This window comes from Leptosomus discolor, chromosome Z, assembly GCF_034619465.1.
Source record: "Leptosomus discolor isolate bLepDis1 chromosome Z, bLepDis1.hap2, whole genome shotgun sequence".
Lineage (NCBI taxonomy): Eukaryota > Metazoa > Chordata > Aves > Leptosomiformes > Leptosomidae > Leptosomus > Leptosomus discolor.
In genome coordinates this window covers 6,276,399-6,293,213 of record NC_141419.1, presented here as the reverse complement: position 1 = coordinate 6,293,213, position 16,815 = coordinate 6,276,399, and the positions used below count along the sequence as shown (strand labels likewise).

The window sequence follows — 16,815 nt, the reverse complement described above, 5'->3', positions numbered from 1 at the left end:
TCAGTGGAGCGTGGAAACAATCTCTTTTGTGATACAGTCTGAACAAGCAGAGCCCATTTCACGACTTTGTTCCAGGCATGCATGTTTCAGGAGCCTTCCAGATGAAGCAATCAATGTGGTCTTTGTCACCATGTTTTCAAGTAAGATGGTTAAAACTGAGATTTGGTGAAAAGATACTGAGGCATTCTGTGTTGTGGAGTAATTAGTAATTTAGTAATTGAAATTCTTCATCAGTACTGGTCAAGAAAAGTTTTCTTTGTTATGCATGTTTGAAATGTTTTCTAATGTTGCATCCATTGCTATCTGCTGGATATCAGATCAGGTGCCATATGAAGTGGTACGCATGCTCGTGTGTCTCCAACTATTTAACTTGAGTTAGTGCAAAAAAAATGCAGTATTTTATAAGATCATTGCTGCAAATAGTCAGGAAAATATACATTCATTAATGTGTCTTGATGAACACCCTCTAATATTTGCTTTAGTACTGCTTATATTAAAAAGAATGTGTTACCAGGGATCTTCTAGATGCTTATTAAAATAACTCCAAAGTAATTTTTAGTATCTTCTATTATTAGTCTTGAAGTCTTCCTGCCGCCCCTTCTAACAGTGAAGCAGGAGGTAGTCCACCTCTCTTTCCCCTTGCTACGTGCAAGTCTTTACTGCTACACGCTTGTTCTGATTTCTAGCTTGCTTTGATTCTGTTTAGACTGTAAGCTTTACAGATGGTAAAGTGGTATATAAATCTGCAGGAGTGATTGAGAAAGATAGAGCATGCACCTGGGGAAAGCCAACCTGACACTGTAATGTCTCTTTGATAACCCAACAGGAGTATGTGTTGTGGTATTTGCTACAGAACAGCGCAAGTTCTTACTCACCACAACAGGTAGTGTGATTTTTGTCCCCCCCTTTGATAGGAATCTTTTTAATAAAAGAAAAAAAATCTGATGAGGGTCTCGAAGACTGAAATCCCTTCTGTTTCGAGGTCATTCCAGGGTAGGGATGAAGCAAGCTGGCAGGGGACAGCCTGTGTCAGGTCAGCATGCCATGCTACCCTCCCCCTTTCCCTCTAAGAACAAAGGGCTTCAGCCTCAAGGGAAAATCTGGCAGCTGCTATGATGATATTATGACCAGTGTACTCACTTAGGCAATTTCTAGCTTAACCCAACGAGGCATTACTTTCCAGCAGCTGAAGTCTCTGGCCTCTCAGCATGTCAGGGGATTGCAGTGCAGCTATAAGACAGAACATATGTGCAGCGTCATGTTCTTAGGTTTCATTTTTTCTCTACAGCGTGTCAGAACTCCTTTGACCTTGCTGTTGGAAGTATATGCCCTTTCAAGGTTCAATCATGAAACATCAAACCAAAGTATAATAAAGCAGAAGAGACTTTCCTCAAAGGAGAAGGTTAGCTTGGTGTAGAGGAGGGAATGTACCAGTGGGGCTGACAGTTGGCACCCCAACCATATGGATGAGGCAGTGTTCAACTCTGGCTTGGGCTTAGCTGCAGCACTCTGTCCAGTTCTTGTCTTTTCAGGAGAGATATGGAACAGCTGGGGAGAGTCCAGAGCCTCACTGAGGGTTTGGAAACTTCATAACAGGTTGTGTTAGTTTATTCTATAATAGTTTGTTCTACATTTTTTGATCTCGCCTCAACACTTCCAGTGTTACATGCCTTTATTTCTCCATAGACACTTACTGTATTTCTAGACAATTTAAAATAATAGACATGAGGCTGGTTTTGTGCCTTTCACAGATGTCCACAGGCATTGAGCTGCAGGTTGAAAATCACCTGTCTTGGGAGGGGATGGCTGGGGAGAATAAACTGTTCTTAGAGTACAGTGTAGGTGAGAGAAAATGCCATGGTCTAAAGCAATAGCAGGATGAATCTGGGCCAGACATTAAAGAAGTGGAGAGCTACGAAGCTTTTGTCAAGGTTTTTCCTAATCTGAAATGTGTAAGTGTCATTTCTAAGAGGCACTGGAAGTGTTACATGATCACAGAGCAGTGTAGCAATGCGCGGGGATGGTGCAGTGACAGTTGGAATTCCAGACTTGCCTTTCCTCTTCTGTGCCGGTATTTGTAGTTTTCAGCTGTGAGGTGGTTTGGTTGGAGCTTTTGCTGGGGAACTCCAAGGTCAGCAACGTGACTAGGAATCCCAATGTATATAGGAAATTTGCGTAATTTTCCAAGGCAGTTTTTTTTGATTGGGAGAGGAAGGGAGGGCACATGTGGGAAAAACTAAATACGTTATTACAACATCTTCACTCCACAGTCATCTCTTCTGTTCCTCTCTTCTTTCTACTCGGGAAGCCCTTAAAATTGAATTGTTATGCTAATGTTGGAACAATGCCTAAATGTAACAGATCTCTGCAATAACAGTCTGGGCAGCACTAAAAGGGACAGAAAGTGATGACAGAGTGGGAGTGAAAGACTGTTGGAATGGAAGGGAAGTAATGTCTCTCCAGAGAACTGGAGGTGACTAAGTTGGTTTCAGGAATGATATGTTTGATTTGCGGTATCACAGTATTGTGCCATCCTGCTGAAAACTCACATACTGCTTTTGATTTGAGGTGGATGTTATAATTCTTTCTGGACTTGGCAGTAGTGGCATGAGCTGGATTCGGATAAAGTGGGTATTCTTTGCCCTTGTGTTTATCAGTTTATCAGTCCATGTGTTCAGAGAGAAAAAGGCACTGGCTATCAGAGATGTAAATCATCCTCTTGATGATGATCTTGGATCTGCTGGCTTTTGATTAAAAGTTAGTTAATGGAATGTCTCTGTTTAAAAGTTACAGTTAATGGAATGTCTCTGCATTATTTATTACCCAGAAGCTTTGATATAAGACTGTAGGTTAAGTTAAAACTATGAAAAGGTGAATACTTAGGGAAACAAGGCTTAGATTTATGAAGTGTGAAGGTACTTTCCCTGTTTGTTCACTTAAATTGTGAGCGAGACAGTCAAACCTAAGCTATTGATAAACTACTTACTGTTTGTGATTGTAATGATTTAGAAGACTCTTATGTAAAGAAGATAATTAGTTACTGATAAATGGTTCAAAATGGGAAACATTGGGAAAAGGACCATTGTTTAATCTGCCATCTTAATAGGAAACATGTTAAAAAAATTTGGTTTCTTAAAAATGAACTGTTCAATACAGAGGGTGAGTTTTTAGTATGCTCTTTTTGGGGAGAAGGTTGTAAACAGACCTGTGTGAACAAGCTGGCTGTGAACATGACACCCTGTGTTCTGAGGCCTCTTCAGAACAGGGTTTGTGCCGTCGTGTCAAGTGGTGCGTTCAGTAGGGACTCGAGGTGTTGATCCTGTGCTGTGGCATGTACCCAACTGTGTGAGAAGCTGAATGAATCTTGTGTGGTTTCACATGTCTGATCCCACAGAGAAAACTGGGGCACTTCTGCACTGAGTTTGGCTGTTTTGACTGTGTCTCCATCCTTGAACTCTACCCTACTCATCACAGCCCCCCAGCGGGTGTGGGTGGGTGGGTGGGTGTGTGTGTGCAGCTGAAAAACCTGTGTCAGTGTTTGAGTGCTGTTCCTGCATTGGGATCTAGTGTCTTGGTCTGAAGAACTTTATGCAATGAAGGTGAATGACTCTGGGCAGTAATGTAAATAGGAAAAATGGAGAAGTTGCTCATGTATGATCAGGATTTGCTCCTAGTATTTTAGTCCAGGATGGAATGTGTTTGTGTGTCTGTAGGATATGGATTTCCGTTTTCTTGGGGAAAGTTTCTTGTTTATGTTCATCTGTTTTATTGAATAGGCTAGAACAACACAAAATAGAAACATTTGTCCCTAAGTAAACAATAACTAAAGCAAATGACAATACCAAAAACTACTGCATTAAGGAGAAGAGCCATGTATCACCAATAGATGATACTGCTGAGAGCAAGTCAGTGTATATGATTTGATATTTGTTCTTTTTGAATTGTGCAGTGACCATACATCACTATGTTCACTAAATTAGATTTCTTTTCTGCTGAGAAACAAAGTGCATCAACTTATATTTCAGAAAGCACTTGAGAAATAAATTCTGTTTCCCTCTCTAAAGTACTGCTTCCTTAAATATTAATAAGGTGTAAATCAACATAGTTAAAATACTTCCTTGATTTGCAGTGCTATGGATCTGGCCTGGTAAGTTTAAGGACTTGAAAGTAGGTGGAAGATGATGTTTTGTACCCATTTCCTTTGCACTTGTAATGCCAGACAATGCCTTTGATTGTTACTTAGCTTCTGACAACTTGAAGATTTATAGTGACAGAATTTGAACGTACAAGTTTATCTGAGTCTGTAGAGCTGCTGAAATTCTATGTCAAGTGATTAAACCCAGTCCCAGCCAGGGGCTTGAAGGGTACAGCAGCCAAGGCAGCTTGCTCCTGTATAAGTGTTGCTAATTTGAAAGAAATAAGAAAATTCTGTTCCTATGAATGTGATTGAAAGAGTCCTCTCTTTTGTAAATGTAACCTGGTTTGTTTTGATCGGTGTGCAGTGACCATCATCGCTGCCAGTCCGGAGACACTGAAGACAGGAGAACCAGTTAATGCTACCCACGCTGTGGTTGTTGGGGGGTGAACTGGTTCTGCTCCAGAACTCGGCTAGCCAAATTGCATTAGATAGAGGCTACTCTAAAGCTGCAGTGGCTGACACAAGAATGGTCCCATGCTCATGTGTCTAAACAACTTCAGATGTACAGTGTAACTAAAACTCCCACTGGCTTCTGTCTCTAGGCATGTAGTTTGCACTGTCAAAAGATGTCCTGGTTTTTGAGTACAAGGACATTTTTACTAGCACAAGGCTGATCAATACCCAGAATGAAGCTTGAGGGGTCTGCAACTTTCCCGCTTAAGTGAGAGGCAGTCTGTATTCAGATATTATTTATTTTTTGGTTAAGTGTCCAGTCATGTTAAGTTTTGTGCCACATGGATTAACTGTGTATTATAAAATGCTGCAGGCAGCCCATGTTTCTGTTAGAAATGCAGTTCTTCTATGACCATATTGCAAAGTAAATATTTCATCACTTTTCTTGTGCATATGAGCCAGAAGTGAAGCTGGCTAGTCTGTTTATGTTGTTCAAGCTGTGTATGTTGCACAAAACAAGTACTGTAAGCGGAGACTGGTAAAGCTTGCTTTTAAGCTTTATCACTGAGGAAATGGTTGAGCCGCTGGGTAAAGATGTTTTTCTGCAAAGCCCCAAGCCCTCCACAAGTGTGGGTTTCCTTGTTTTTCCTCCACCTTAGATTGTGATCCCTTTGGAGAAAGGCTCTGTCCACTGAGCAGTGCCAAGTGTGATAATGCCTTTGTCCTTGTCTGGAAACTTTGAAGTGCTACTGCAATAAAATTACACTGATGCATTCATTAAAAAGATATACTCTCATAATAAACCACTTTCCAGAATTGAAAATAGCAGGTTGTGTTGGCAGAGTACGAGTCAGAATTAGCTCCGTGTTCAAACTGGTCACCTCCGTCACCAAATAGGACTTGTGCCCACAAACGCATATCCACTGATGAGTTTCACGTTTGTGTTTTACCTTCAAAAAGTACCAGTGGGTGAATAATAGTATTAGAAGCTGGAATATCTACATAAATATTTACACTGCGGCACTGAGCCTTCTGGCAGGTGCCATATGATCCCTCTGCTCTCCATATTTACCTCTCATCCACAGTTGCAGCTTTTGAATAGTGGCACATTGAGGGGGGAAGTGCAACCGTAGTGTAAGGGTTGTAATTAATTCCTCTGATACCAGGGCTGATTGTTGACCTACAGAGGGTGTAAAGAAGGTGGTCTCTGGGTACAGCTTGTCCTGTCACTGCTGCTGTTTCTTGTGGTCACCTGGCGTAGCCCTGTCAGAGTGGAAGCAAAGGGTAAGGCAGGCGGCTGGCTGATCCATGGGGGAAGCTGCTGCGTTCCCATCGGGTGAGGCGTGTGGAGGTGCCTTATGTCAAACTTCTGGGTTGGAGAGAATGCGCCAGAAATTTTGGAAGAATGTCATCCTCTGTCAAATACAAATTCACCTGAAACCTTATATCACAGACACTGGCATTGTCCTTCCATACCTTTCTACTTATTCATGCTCCTGGGCCAAAGGGATAAAGAGAATTGGTTTTGCAAGCCTTCAGAGGAGAAACAGTGTCTCTCTGTCACGTAGTTTAGATTTTAGATACGGTTTTGTCAGTCAAGCCTGAACTGAACTGAAACCTGAAAGCAAATTATGGAGTATGCATAAATTCTCTTGGGCTTCCTGGATCTCTTTCCCGTGCCTGCTGACTTTTTCCAGCAGTGTGCAATATAAATGAAGCTCCCTACTATTACAGTTGATGAAGAACATATTGCTTTCCAGTTTGTCAGCTTTTGGAAAACTAATTTGTTTGCAATAAGCAATTTTCTTTTAGCTGTGTCCAAAGTACATCTTGGTCAAAATCATGAACATGCAAATATTTCAGTAGATTGCTATGACATGAAACTGTGTCCTATTTTTCTATTACTTATTTGTTTTTCTATAGGTAGGTTTAAGATTAGGTACACTTTTATGGCCTTTGTTTATGTCACTAATTTCGCAAGGATAGCATGAATTTATATTTATCTTAAAGCATGTTGTCTTTCACATGACCTTGGAAGTGTTTGGAACATGGGGTCTGTGACCTTGAATTTATTTTCTAAACTTCATGCAGCATTAGTAGCCCTTATACCATCAGGAAACAGAGATACAGCCTCTCTAATTTCCCAGTTTCCTTAAATTGTTCTGATGACATTTACTTATTAAAATAAAAAATGTGCAGCAGAGACAGATTCAGTATCCCCACATTGCCTATTGAGTGCCAGTCTGGTTGAGGAACAGAGGATGTGATTGAACTTTAGAGAAGTGAAGCTTATAGATCTGTGGCAGTCCCAAAGTTATTAAACCAAACTGGGTCTAATTTTACCACCCTGTGATTACAGTAATATTCTCGGTCTCGTGCAGCTTTCTGGCTCCAAGCTAATACATGCTTTCAGTGAACTCTACAAATAAATGGAACTGAAGTGGAGGGAGGGAGGTGGATTTCACTCTTGTATATATTATGTATTGACAAAATGCACTGAGAGGCAGATGTCAGGTGCTATAGAAATGCAAAATACTTTAGCCTGCTCTTGTTAATGAGTTATGTGCCTAGCTCACTTTTAGTCCCTGGTGGATTATGGGACTGTCCTAACTGTCATTGATATAATAAACATGATACAAAAAGATTCCCTGGGTAGTAAATATGATTGACCATTTTAGATTCCTAAAGGTGTGAACTTCATCTTGTGGAGAGAAGTTCCACTAAGCATTTTTTCCACCAAAGTAGGTCAATCTAATTATAATTGGCTTTAATGAGCACTACTCTTCAATTCTTTACCTGTAGCTGGTTGGCACTCAGAAGTGCAAATGCCATTGCTGCCTTTGAAAAAGGCAATAAGAAATCAAAGAAGTAATTTCTAATCTAATTCATTTCAACTTGAAAGCCTCAGTTATCTACATAAGCAGGGGTAAACAATCCAGCATCAGTGAGAAAAGCCAGAGTAAATGCAGGCAGCAGTGATCAGCAGCTCTGATGCTGGCCGTAGGATAAAGGTGAAATTCTGCTTTTGGTCTCGCAACAGTTGCCTTGCAAACTGGAATTTAGCATGGGTGTGGTGGAATTACTCCGTTAAAGCCAGTACAAGTTATGCCAGTTTCTTTGGAGTGAATTTTTCTCTGTGCCTCAAAAGGCGTTTGAGTAAAGTAGGAGTGAAGAGAGAGCAGAACACTAAGGAGAATGTCATCTACGCTGTTCCCCAAACATATTTATGTACCTGTTTCCCCAGAGAGAAGAAAATCTCATATATCCAGAAATTGTACATCATGGCAGTTGATCTTTATCTTTGGGATGGAGTGTTCACAGGTACTGCTTTGGGGAAGGAAAATGAATTTGAGGGAGGTGTTCAGTATTTAGCTGGTGGGTACAGGACTGGGCTTTTGTTATCAGATGATGTAGCTCTACAGAAGCTCCTTGGGAATACTGATTGGAAGACACTTGCTGTGTGTTGAGCGTACATAAGGAGCAGCAAACTTTCAGAACTGGGTGAGAGAAAACAGAGCAGCCTGAGAAGGCTGGGACTAGCGAGTCATTTCTTTCCTAAGTACCCCCGTCAGGGCTAATAACAGTATGTAGTGTTGAGGTGTTACTGGTGGTGGCAGCTGTGGCCACAGTCCATATTGCTTTGTGGTGGTACAGTTGCCAGTTTGGGGTACGCAGACCAGAGACCAAGTGGGAACATGCCTTTTCCTTACAGCAGTCCGTATGGAAAGGCCCTGTATAAAACCTGTTGGCTCTTCTCCCTGCTAGGAGGTAGGTTCAGGTTATATTTACCTGAAAGAATGTGAATGGGGAAAAAAGAACCTCTATTGTAGGAAGTTGCAAAATTTTGGGGTTTTTCTTTGGTGTTTCGTTTTTTGTTTTGTTTTGTTTGGGGTTTGTGTGTGGGTTGTGGGTTTTTTTTTTTTGTTGTTGCAAACAACTATTGGAGAATGGTTTGTTTGTTAAAACCTTTGAACTGTGTCCTGCTTTTCCTGGAGTCAGGATGACTATAATTTCTGGTCTTTTGCGATTCAGTTTTCATTCAGTCTTGTCCAGACAGACTAGTCATTTGGTGACTCAGTTCCTCATTGTGTGTTATGTCCATGACAGTGTTTGGCTTTTCAAGGTGAGGGGTGGTCGGTCTGTCTGTCTGCACAGCTGAGCCCTGATCTTCTGTCTCTTACTCAAGTGTAACTAAGGGTAAAAGAGACAATCAGCTTTGGCATTGTCATTCTGCTGTTTTGTGGCCTCTGAACCACTCATGCTTGAGGCACCCAGCATGGCTGGGAACTCTTGACGTGTTAAATCCCTAAATGCACCGTGTGTGACGAAGAGTATGCTGCACTTGGTCGTGGGCTGTGATACGATATCTGAGTAAGGATCTGTTTCCCAGTTGCAGTCAGCAGCTGCTGTAATCCAGCTGTTATTAGCCCATTATGTTTACAGCTAGAGGGAGCAGTGCCCAGGAGATGAGTATCTGGGGTCCAAGTTCCTGCAGGGAGGACAAAGATACATCTTTAGATTTTACCTTTATCTGTTCCCTGCGACCATGAACTGAGAAGAAGCTCAGTGGAAAGAATCCTGTATGATCAGTTTTGATGGTGAAGATATTAAATGTGTATCCTACACCATTTGACTTGTACTTTTGTCTTTTCTCTTGACAGCTCAGAACTGCAGTCACGTTTTGCAGGGCCCAAATGGGACAATACAGAGTCCAGGCTTTCCATATGGATATCCAAATTATGCAAACTGCACGTGGACAATCACTGCTGAGGAACAGAACAGGATACAGCTTGTTTTCCAGTCCTTTGCGTTAGAGGAAGATTTTGATGTATTATCTATCTACGATGGACTGCCTCAGCAGGGGAATCTGAGAACAAGGTACATTGTTCATAACAGTGATGTTTATAAACGTGTTCCCATTTCTGCCACTGAGATTAAATCTAGGTTGGAGGTTTATGCTGCAATAAACTGGGAGTGCTTCTTCATGAGCAGTTCTTACAGTTGTTTTGATTTCTTATCTCTGATAAGGTTTGAAATGTTTCTGAGAGCCTGACAGTAATGATTTATCAAGAGTCATTCTAGACATCCAGAGAAGTTAATTAGAAAATGGAGCAAGAGGAAAGCGGAGCTAATGTGCAGAGGAACTTCCCTCAATCCAAAAGAGATTCTCTGAATGGGAGAATGGGAGGGTGGATAATGGGTTTCAGCTTATAGCTCTGCCAAATGCTTTGTGGGTGCATTTCAGTAATTCCCTAACTTGCAGTCTGTTCTCCAGCTGGACGGGGGTGATACTCTTTCACATCTGACTGAACTGTTGGATCTTTAGGGGTAAGGAGTTATCAAGTAATATAGTTCAGTGTGAAGACTCTCTGTGGATTCTGATCTCTGAGACTTTCACGTACCATCCTGGTATTAATAAAAAGTTAAGTGAGAAGCTGATTTAAAAAAAAAAAAAAATTGCTGTTGTAGCAAATGTTATATGACGTGTCAGACTTCTGCATTTGAAGGAGTCATGGTCTCAGACCTCTGGATCCGAGGCACAGATGAAATCATCCTGGTGGTTTGACATGACTGCTGTTGTCTGATGTGGTGTCTGATGGCAGCTGAAGTCTGACAGTAATACATCCAAAAAATAATAAAAACAGTGGCAGAATCCCTAGCAAGAATGCTGTAGTCATGGACTGTCCTGGAAATCAGTTTTACTTCAAACCACTTTATATTTAGGATAGAACCTTTGACCTCAGTGTCTTGTCTAACCCCACTGGAAAATCAGAGTTAAAGAAACACTGGCGAAAATCAGCTCTTTATGTAGATGATTCCAGTTATGCAAATAAATCACACCTTCATCTTGCGACTGTGCTTGAGAATCATCTTAATTATAGGACCTCATCATTTAATCAGAAGGTAGTGTGGTGCTTTGCTTTGGGTATTATGTAAAGGATGCCTATATCCTGGTATGAAGTTGTGTTCAGGAAGCTTTGTATGGTGAGTCGTCAATGCTGCTCTTTCCCTGAGAAGCCCATGGCAAATTGCTCATCAGCAGCACCAGGCGTTTCCTTTTGCCCTCTAGATGTCAGTGGGAATTTCTGCTGCAGAAGCAAAATCCGTGAATGAATTTAATTCAGAATTGGGATTGTGGTGGAGTAAACCAGTAAGACACTGTAGACAAGTTGCATGCAGGTATTGCTCTGAGCGACTCATAAGCATGACGCGATTCTAGGTACAAGTAACAGAAAGGGCATCTTCCTGCAGTTGCTCAGTACAATGAAACTCTGAGATAGTAGCTTGGATACTGTCCTGGTAATTTGTAGCCCTACACTGGGGGAAAGCGAGCAGGCAAATAAGGTTCTCCCTCTGCATCGCTGGTGAACTTGATGCACAGCTTAGATAAGTGTAAGTTGTGGGATGAAACCAGGAGCACAAAGCAATGTGAGAATGTTTCATCTCTAATGAGGAGATGAGGTGTTCAGGAAATGGTGTGTATTTGATACAGTGGAGCCAAGTGAAGTAAATGGCAGGGGAAAAAAAGGTATTGAGGCGGCTTTGTAGAGGTCTGAAAGCACTTACAGAGGACTTAGAAAAGTAAATGAGATGTGGACTGTTGCATGATGGATGCTTGCATTGGTCCCCTGGACATTTCTAGATTAGTGATTTCAAAACCTGGAACTTGCTCCTCTGTGCTGTTTGGTGTCTCACTTCTTTGTTCAGCTGACTCTTTTTTTTTTTTTTTTTTTTGGTTACATCTGTCTCACCTCATTAAATTCTGTTGCTGTTGCCCAGTGTTTTTTTTCTTCTTTCTCCCTTTTCTGTTTTTTTTCCAGTGGCTATCAATTTTGTTTTTTCTCAGACTACTTTCCAAATGTACTCAATTCATCATCGGGGTGCAGGACTTGAAGATGGATGACTGTGTGTCATTCATCAAAGCTCATGCTACCAGGAGGCGGGCCAAAATAAGCTGTAAGCAAGTGTAAAAGAAAGGTGTGGGGGGGGAAAGCAGCATGTTTCCTTAGAGAAGGTAACTGTTTTGTTCTGTGTGTTCAAGGCTGGTGAACAAAATGGTTAACAGAAAGGAACTGTGCTTAGATTGTTGAGCATCACTGATGTATTTCGGTAGGTCATGCCTCCTTGACTGTGAGAAGAGAATGGTCTCGGTGTTGATGACATTTTCTTGTGCTGAGGGACAAAGAATGTTTAGTTGTGTCAATACCCTCATGTTTCATTTAAGGGATGTATTCCAAAGAGCTTCCTCGGCCTGATGTGTTGGTGTCATGTCTATGTGTGTTTCTGAGAAGGGGTTAATAATTGCATTCATTGCGTGCTGGCAAACACCCTGTTGTCTTGCAATTTAATGTGGTGTGAAAGTTCCCTAATAGAATAAGAACAGACTTAATCCAATGAGACATTTGCTAATAAACTGCTTTACTGTATATTAGGGAATTTGCGTTGTGCATTTGTGATGAGTATGTGAATATTAAATGCATTTCAGTGTCTTAATTTAGACATCCAGGGCTGCTGTCATCTTTCAGTGCCATGACTTTGCTTTGTTTGCTAAAATCAGAGCTTGTTTCAGAGTCCTTGCTCCTGCAGCTTCTCTCAAATAATTTTTCTCTGACACCATACACTGGCTTCCAGCAGGGACCACTGTAACAATCTCTGAAACCTAGGAACAGTGATGGCTGCAGATTTGTCTCCCTTGACGTAAGTAGGAGAGCTGTGTGTTTTCGCGAGTTCAGATGAGACTTGTAACTTCCCTTCAATGCCTCTGTGTGGCTTTCCCTTCTCTTAAGCAGTGTTTGTGCTCGTTACACCAGACCGGACTCTCCCAAATGCTCATCCTTCAAGTTCCTAACTATTCTGAACTGCCAGTGGAATCGGAGGGATGCATGTTGGAGACCTGATCTGAAAACTGCAGTTGCTCAAGAATAGTCTTTTTGTCAATTCCCATTGTGCTTTGCTGATTGTGTCATTGTTAAGAGGATGCTCCAATCAGGTTAGTTTCCTGATTGGTTTCCCACTGTGCTGGGCTTAGCAGCTCAGCATAGACCTGACTAAAATTTGAATATTTGGAGTTATTTGTGGATCTAAGATTGCTCTGGGATTTGGGAGACTCTTTGTACCTTTTTGTGTCAGACCGTTGTTAAGTGACATAACCAGACGGTACTTAACAAGAATGGCACGTGACATCTTCAGGCTTTTTAATCTGCTGACGATAATTTGCAGCATGCTTTTAATGCAACAATCTTAAATTAGTTGATAATTTTCTTATTTGTAGTTTCAGGCTTGCACTAAGATCCAGGGAAAATATATTTACAATACATCAGGTTAAGTTAGTTGTTTCGTTCTATTTTCCTGAAGGGAGCCATTGAATTTACACTCAAAATAGGACTGGTCAATGTAGAAAATCAGGTTTCTCCTGCCAAAGATGTTTAAAACTACTTTGGAAAGCCCAATGAACAGAATATCCAATCTTTTTTTACAAGGAAAGACTCCTCACTTGCATGTGTGCTCAACAATGCTGGGGTAACTTTTATGATCTTAAACACCCGTGGGCTTTTGTTCCTGCATGATGTGGGTAGGTCTTTGTCTTCAGGTCTACCTTTCCTGTTCAAAGGAAATGTTTCGATGATACTGAATTTATTTGGCTAAGAAAATGTTTGAGCCAGTGCGTTAAGAAAAAGACGTCTTTACTATAGCCAGAACCTCAGTAGTGCAGTCTGCATTTCCTTGTAAGTTGCTAGAAGGTGTATATTTACACAGCTGTGAGGAACTGTCTCATTCTGATGTCTACGGAGTGTGTAGGGTTAGCGAAATTGTTTGCAAATCATTACTACAACAGCTTCGTATTTAAAGCAAAAAAGAGATCTATACTGCTTTAGCTCACTGGCACTGTGAATAACTTATCCTCTCAACATTATGCATAGCATCTTCTGTTAAAGTTGCTGTTGCTTATTAGAGATACTCATCCTTCTTCCCTGACAAATGACTGAAGAGTTAAGAGGAGGGTTGCCATCAATATGCTGTGTGTGCAGTTATAAACTATATGATCTCTTTGGCCATGTTTTAATTGACTGAAAGATTAAGTATTTTGTTTGAACTTAAAATTATGTGATACTGGTGATAAGAGTTGAATTATCTGCTGGGGTGACCTATTTACAGATACAACAGGAATACCTGTATCTTGCCTGTTTCTCCTTGATAACCTTTTAATTACTCTTTGAAAAAATGGACTGGGTGACTTGTACTTAATTGCCAATCAAGAGAACAAAGCTTTTGATTTTAAAAATAGTGGAAGGGAGGAGGAGAGGAGGACACACAGGGAACAGCAAAGGAGAGAATTCCCTCATGTGCATTATGCTCTGCTTTGCAGAGATGCAAACCTGGGTTAAAATAACATTTGGGGGTTCTGGCTTCACATGTACTGAATTTGCTGGGGTTCAATACTGTTAAAGAAATTCCTGGCAAAATAGCATTTGCCATCTGGTAATACACAGAACTTGTATTAGGATTTTGTGTTGAGTCACCTTTGGTCCTGTGACATATTCCTTTGTAGCTACCTCATGTCTCCAAGGTGACTACAGTTCTTTTTACTAAGAATAAAGATAAATAAAATGGAGGGCTAGCTAAATCCTTTTGTCATCTTTAGTGAACTTCAGAATCCTACCTCCCTTTTCCCTTTAGCAGAGTCTTTTGTCACTTCACATTAACTCCATGAGGAAAAAAAAAACAAAACAAAAACCCACTTACATTTATGTTCTGTGCTTTGTAGAATAAAATACACTTGCTTTCCTGAGAAGGTACTTAATTTGAGCTGTTCCACTGGCATTGGGGCCTTTTGCCAATGGCCCTGTCGTTTTCTTCTGAGGAAGTGCTGAGTATTTAAACTTTGTGTGAGGTAATTGATGGAACTGGATTTGAAAGTCCAGGGAAGCTAATGCAGCTAATGCAACTGCATCTAGGGCTGTTCAATTGTGAGAGGCCCTATTCAATTTTTCCGTATTTATTAGGAGAGTGTGCATCAGGATGAGTGATAAAAGCTGATGATTAAATCAGAGTGGGAGATTTTTCCCTGTCACCATGCTGAATACAGCAGGCTTAGGTGGAGGCCTACTCTGATCTTTTGGCAGCCTGTTAGGCAGATGGAGAGGTAAGGTGATGGAGTAGCTTTGGTCCCGCTTTAAGGGTTAAAGGATCTGCTCACTCATTGCTTGTCCTGTACAAACAGCCTCTCTGTGGCAAGGCCTGCCATTGTGCTGTAGCCTCTACGGTATCTGATAAGATATGATCTTGTTGAAAATGGGAACCTTTTATTCATGGCCAATGAATAAAATACTATTTGGGGAATTAGTTTCCTGGTAGTCGTTGTTCTATGTTAGTTTGTTGGACTACAGAATTTCTTCCAGGCATGGCTTTCTCCTGCTGTGTTTAGTACAGGAGATTGTCTGTTGTTGGACCTTAAGGTGTTGCTCTTACTCAAATAATATTTTGTTTTTGAAATTGTTTTTTGTTTTCTCTCTAAACTGTTGATTAACCAGGTTTACAGGTAAAACCTACTGGCAAACCTTGGCGATGACTTCATGTGAGGTATGCTAAGTGTGTTAACTGTAGGAAGACTTTCTGTAATTGGACAACATCTAATAGATTTTAATTAAGACTCTGCAGTGGAACAACCTGCTTTTGATAGATCTGTGAATGCCATTAGTAGTTGAGGTAGGTTTTAAGCAGGTGGATTTTAGTGCTATGTAGAAATTCTGGGGAAGATCATGGTGTCCTTAGTCTTCCATGCCCAAGTTGATGCAACTCATGAAAGCCTCCTGTTCCTTTGATGTCGAGCGCTGGAGGGGAAAAGCCCATGAAGTGCCGTGCTGCAGGACATTGCTGATGTGCTTGCTGGCCAGTTAAGTCCAATGTGTAGTGCACTGAGATGGCAGACAGGAGTTTTATTGGACTCTACTGTTATCCTCTTGTTGCGTAACGTATTCCCTTAGCTTCCCACCTCAGCTTTTCCTCTTGCGATTCATTTGCGTTGTCTGACAACCCAGGGCTTTGCTTTTGATAATATGAAGTAATTGCAGAAGCCCAGGATCATATATTCTTCTCTAGATCCCTCTAGCTGATGTTTGGTTTTGCTTCAGGTGGACTATTTAATCCAGTGACTGCGAGCCTTTTAGACAACAAAAGTATTGTGGAGCCTGTGTGACCACTGTAGACCCTGCAGTGCCCACACCTACGGTGTTCAGGTGAATTACATCAGCACGGTGAGATCTCTAATAGCTTTCATGGGGTTGCTCTGTTTCCTTATCAAAGATGGCTAGTGATAAAGATAACTGCTGGTGCTGTACCAATAACTGTTCTATACAGGGAAAGTTTATCATCTCTTTATGCATTTATATGGTGTTTCAAGTGATGAAGTCACAGACGTTTTTAGTCTTTAGAGTTGTTTATTTTACAGAGCTGCTTTTATCCTCCTTTTAGCAGGAGTGGCAATTTACAAAACCAGTGGGTGAGCTTTTAGGGTCAGAGTAAGTGAGATTAGGTTGATTTTTTTAGCAGTGGAGGGAAAGAAATTGAACTTGCCCATAGCCCTTTCATGTTGCTTCTCATTTTTAGATGACAGTGCTTTGAGAAGGAACAGGTCTACTGTATTGTTGTAGAATGGAGAAATCAGCACAGGGAAGTTCAGCGAGTCGCCTTAGGCAGCACAATGAGTTATTAGCTGTTAGCTATTAGTTATTGAACTGGGGTGTCCAGTTGCTGTGTTACTGTAGAACTGTGTGGTGGGAAGGTGACTACAGTCTGATCCTGCTTGTGTAAGAACCTGTACAAAAAGTCTCTTGACTTTATTAGTAGAGAATCAGGTCTCAAAAAATAATTTTTCTTTTAGTCAATAGATATTGACATCAGTTAGCATCAAGATGCTCTCTTTCTTCACTGATAATTAGTGTCAGTCTCCCATGAAGAAGATGCTGTGAGCAGCGCAGCAAAAGTGATGGACGTGCAGAGGTGGTGATAAAAGGAGCACTGGCAGAGCACTGAGGTTTTCTGGGGCTCCCTCACAAGAGGAGAATGACTTAGTCCTGCTCTGAGCCCAGCAGCTCCTCTGCTCAGTGACACTGGGCAAATTACTTATCTCCATTTTCCCATCTGTAAAATGACATAATGTTTTATTTTTGCAAGTTAAATTTGTAAAATGCTTAAAAGCCCCCAGTTGGAGGGTCTGTATGCTA

General features: G+C 41.1%; 1 protein-coding gene across 1 annotated transcript in view; it reads left to right on the top strand.

Moving 5' to 3' along the window:
• The window catches only part of CSMD2 (CUB and Sushi multiple domains 2), a 298,000-nt gene that overhangs the window by 16,144 nt on the left and 265,041 nt on the right, over positions 1–16,815 (top strand). The window contains exon 2 of the mRNA XM_086480279.1: positions 9,253–9,469. Coding sequence (XP_086336405.1) covers positions 9,253–9,469 — 217 coding nt within the window. The remainder of the gene's footprint in view (positions 1–9,252; positions 9,470–16,815) is intronic.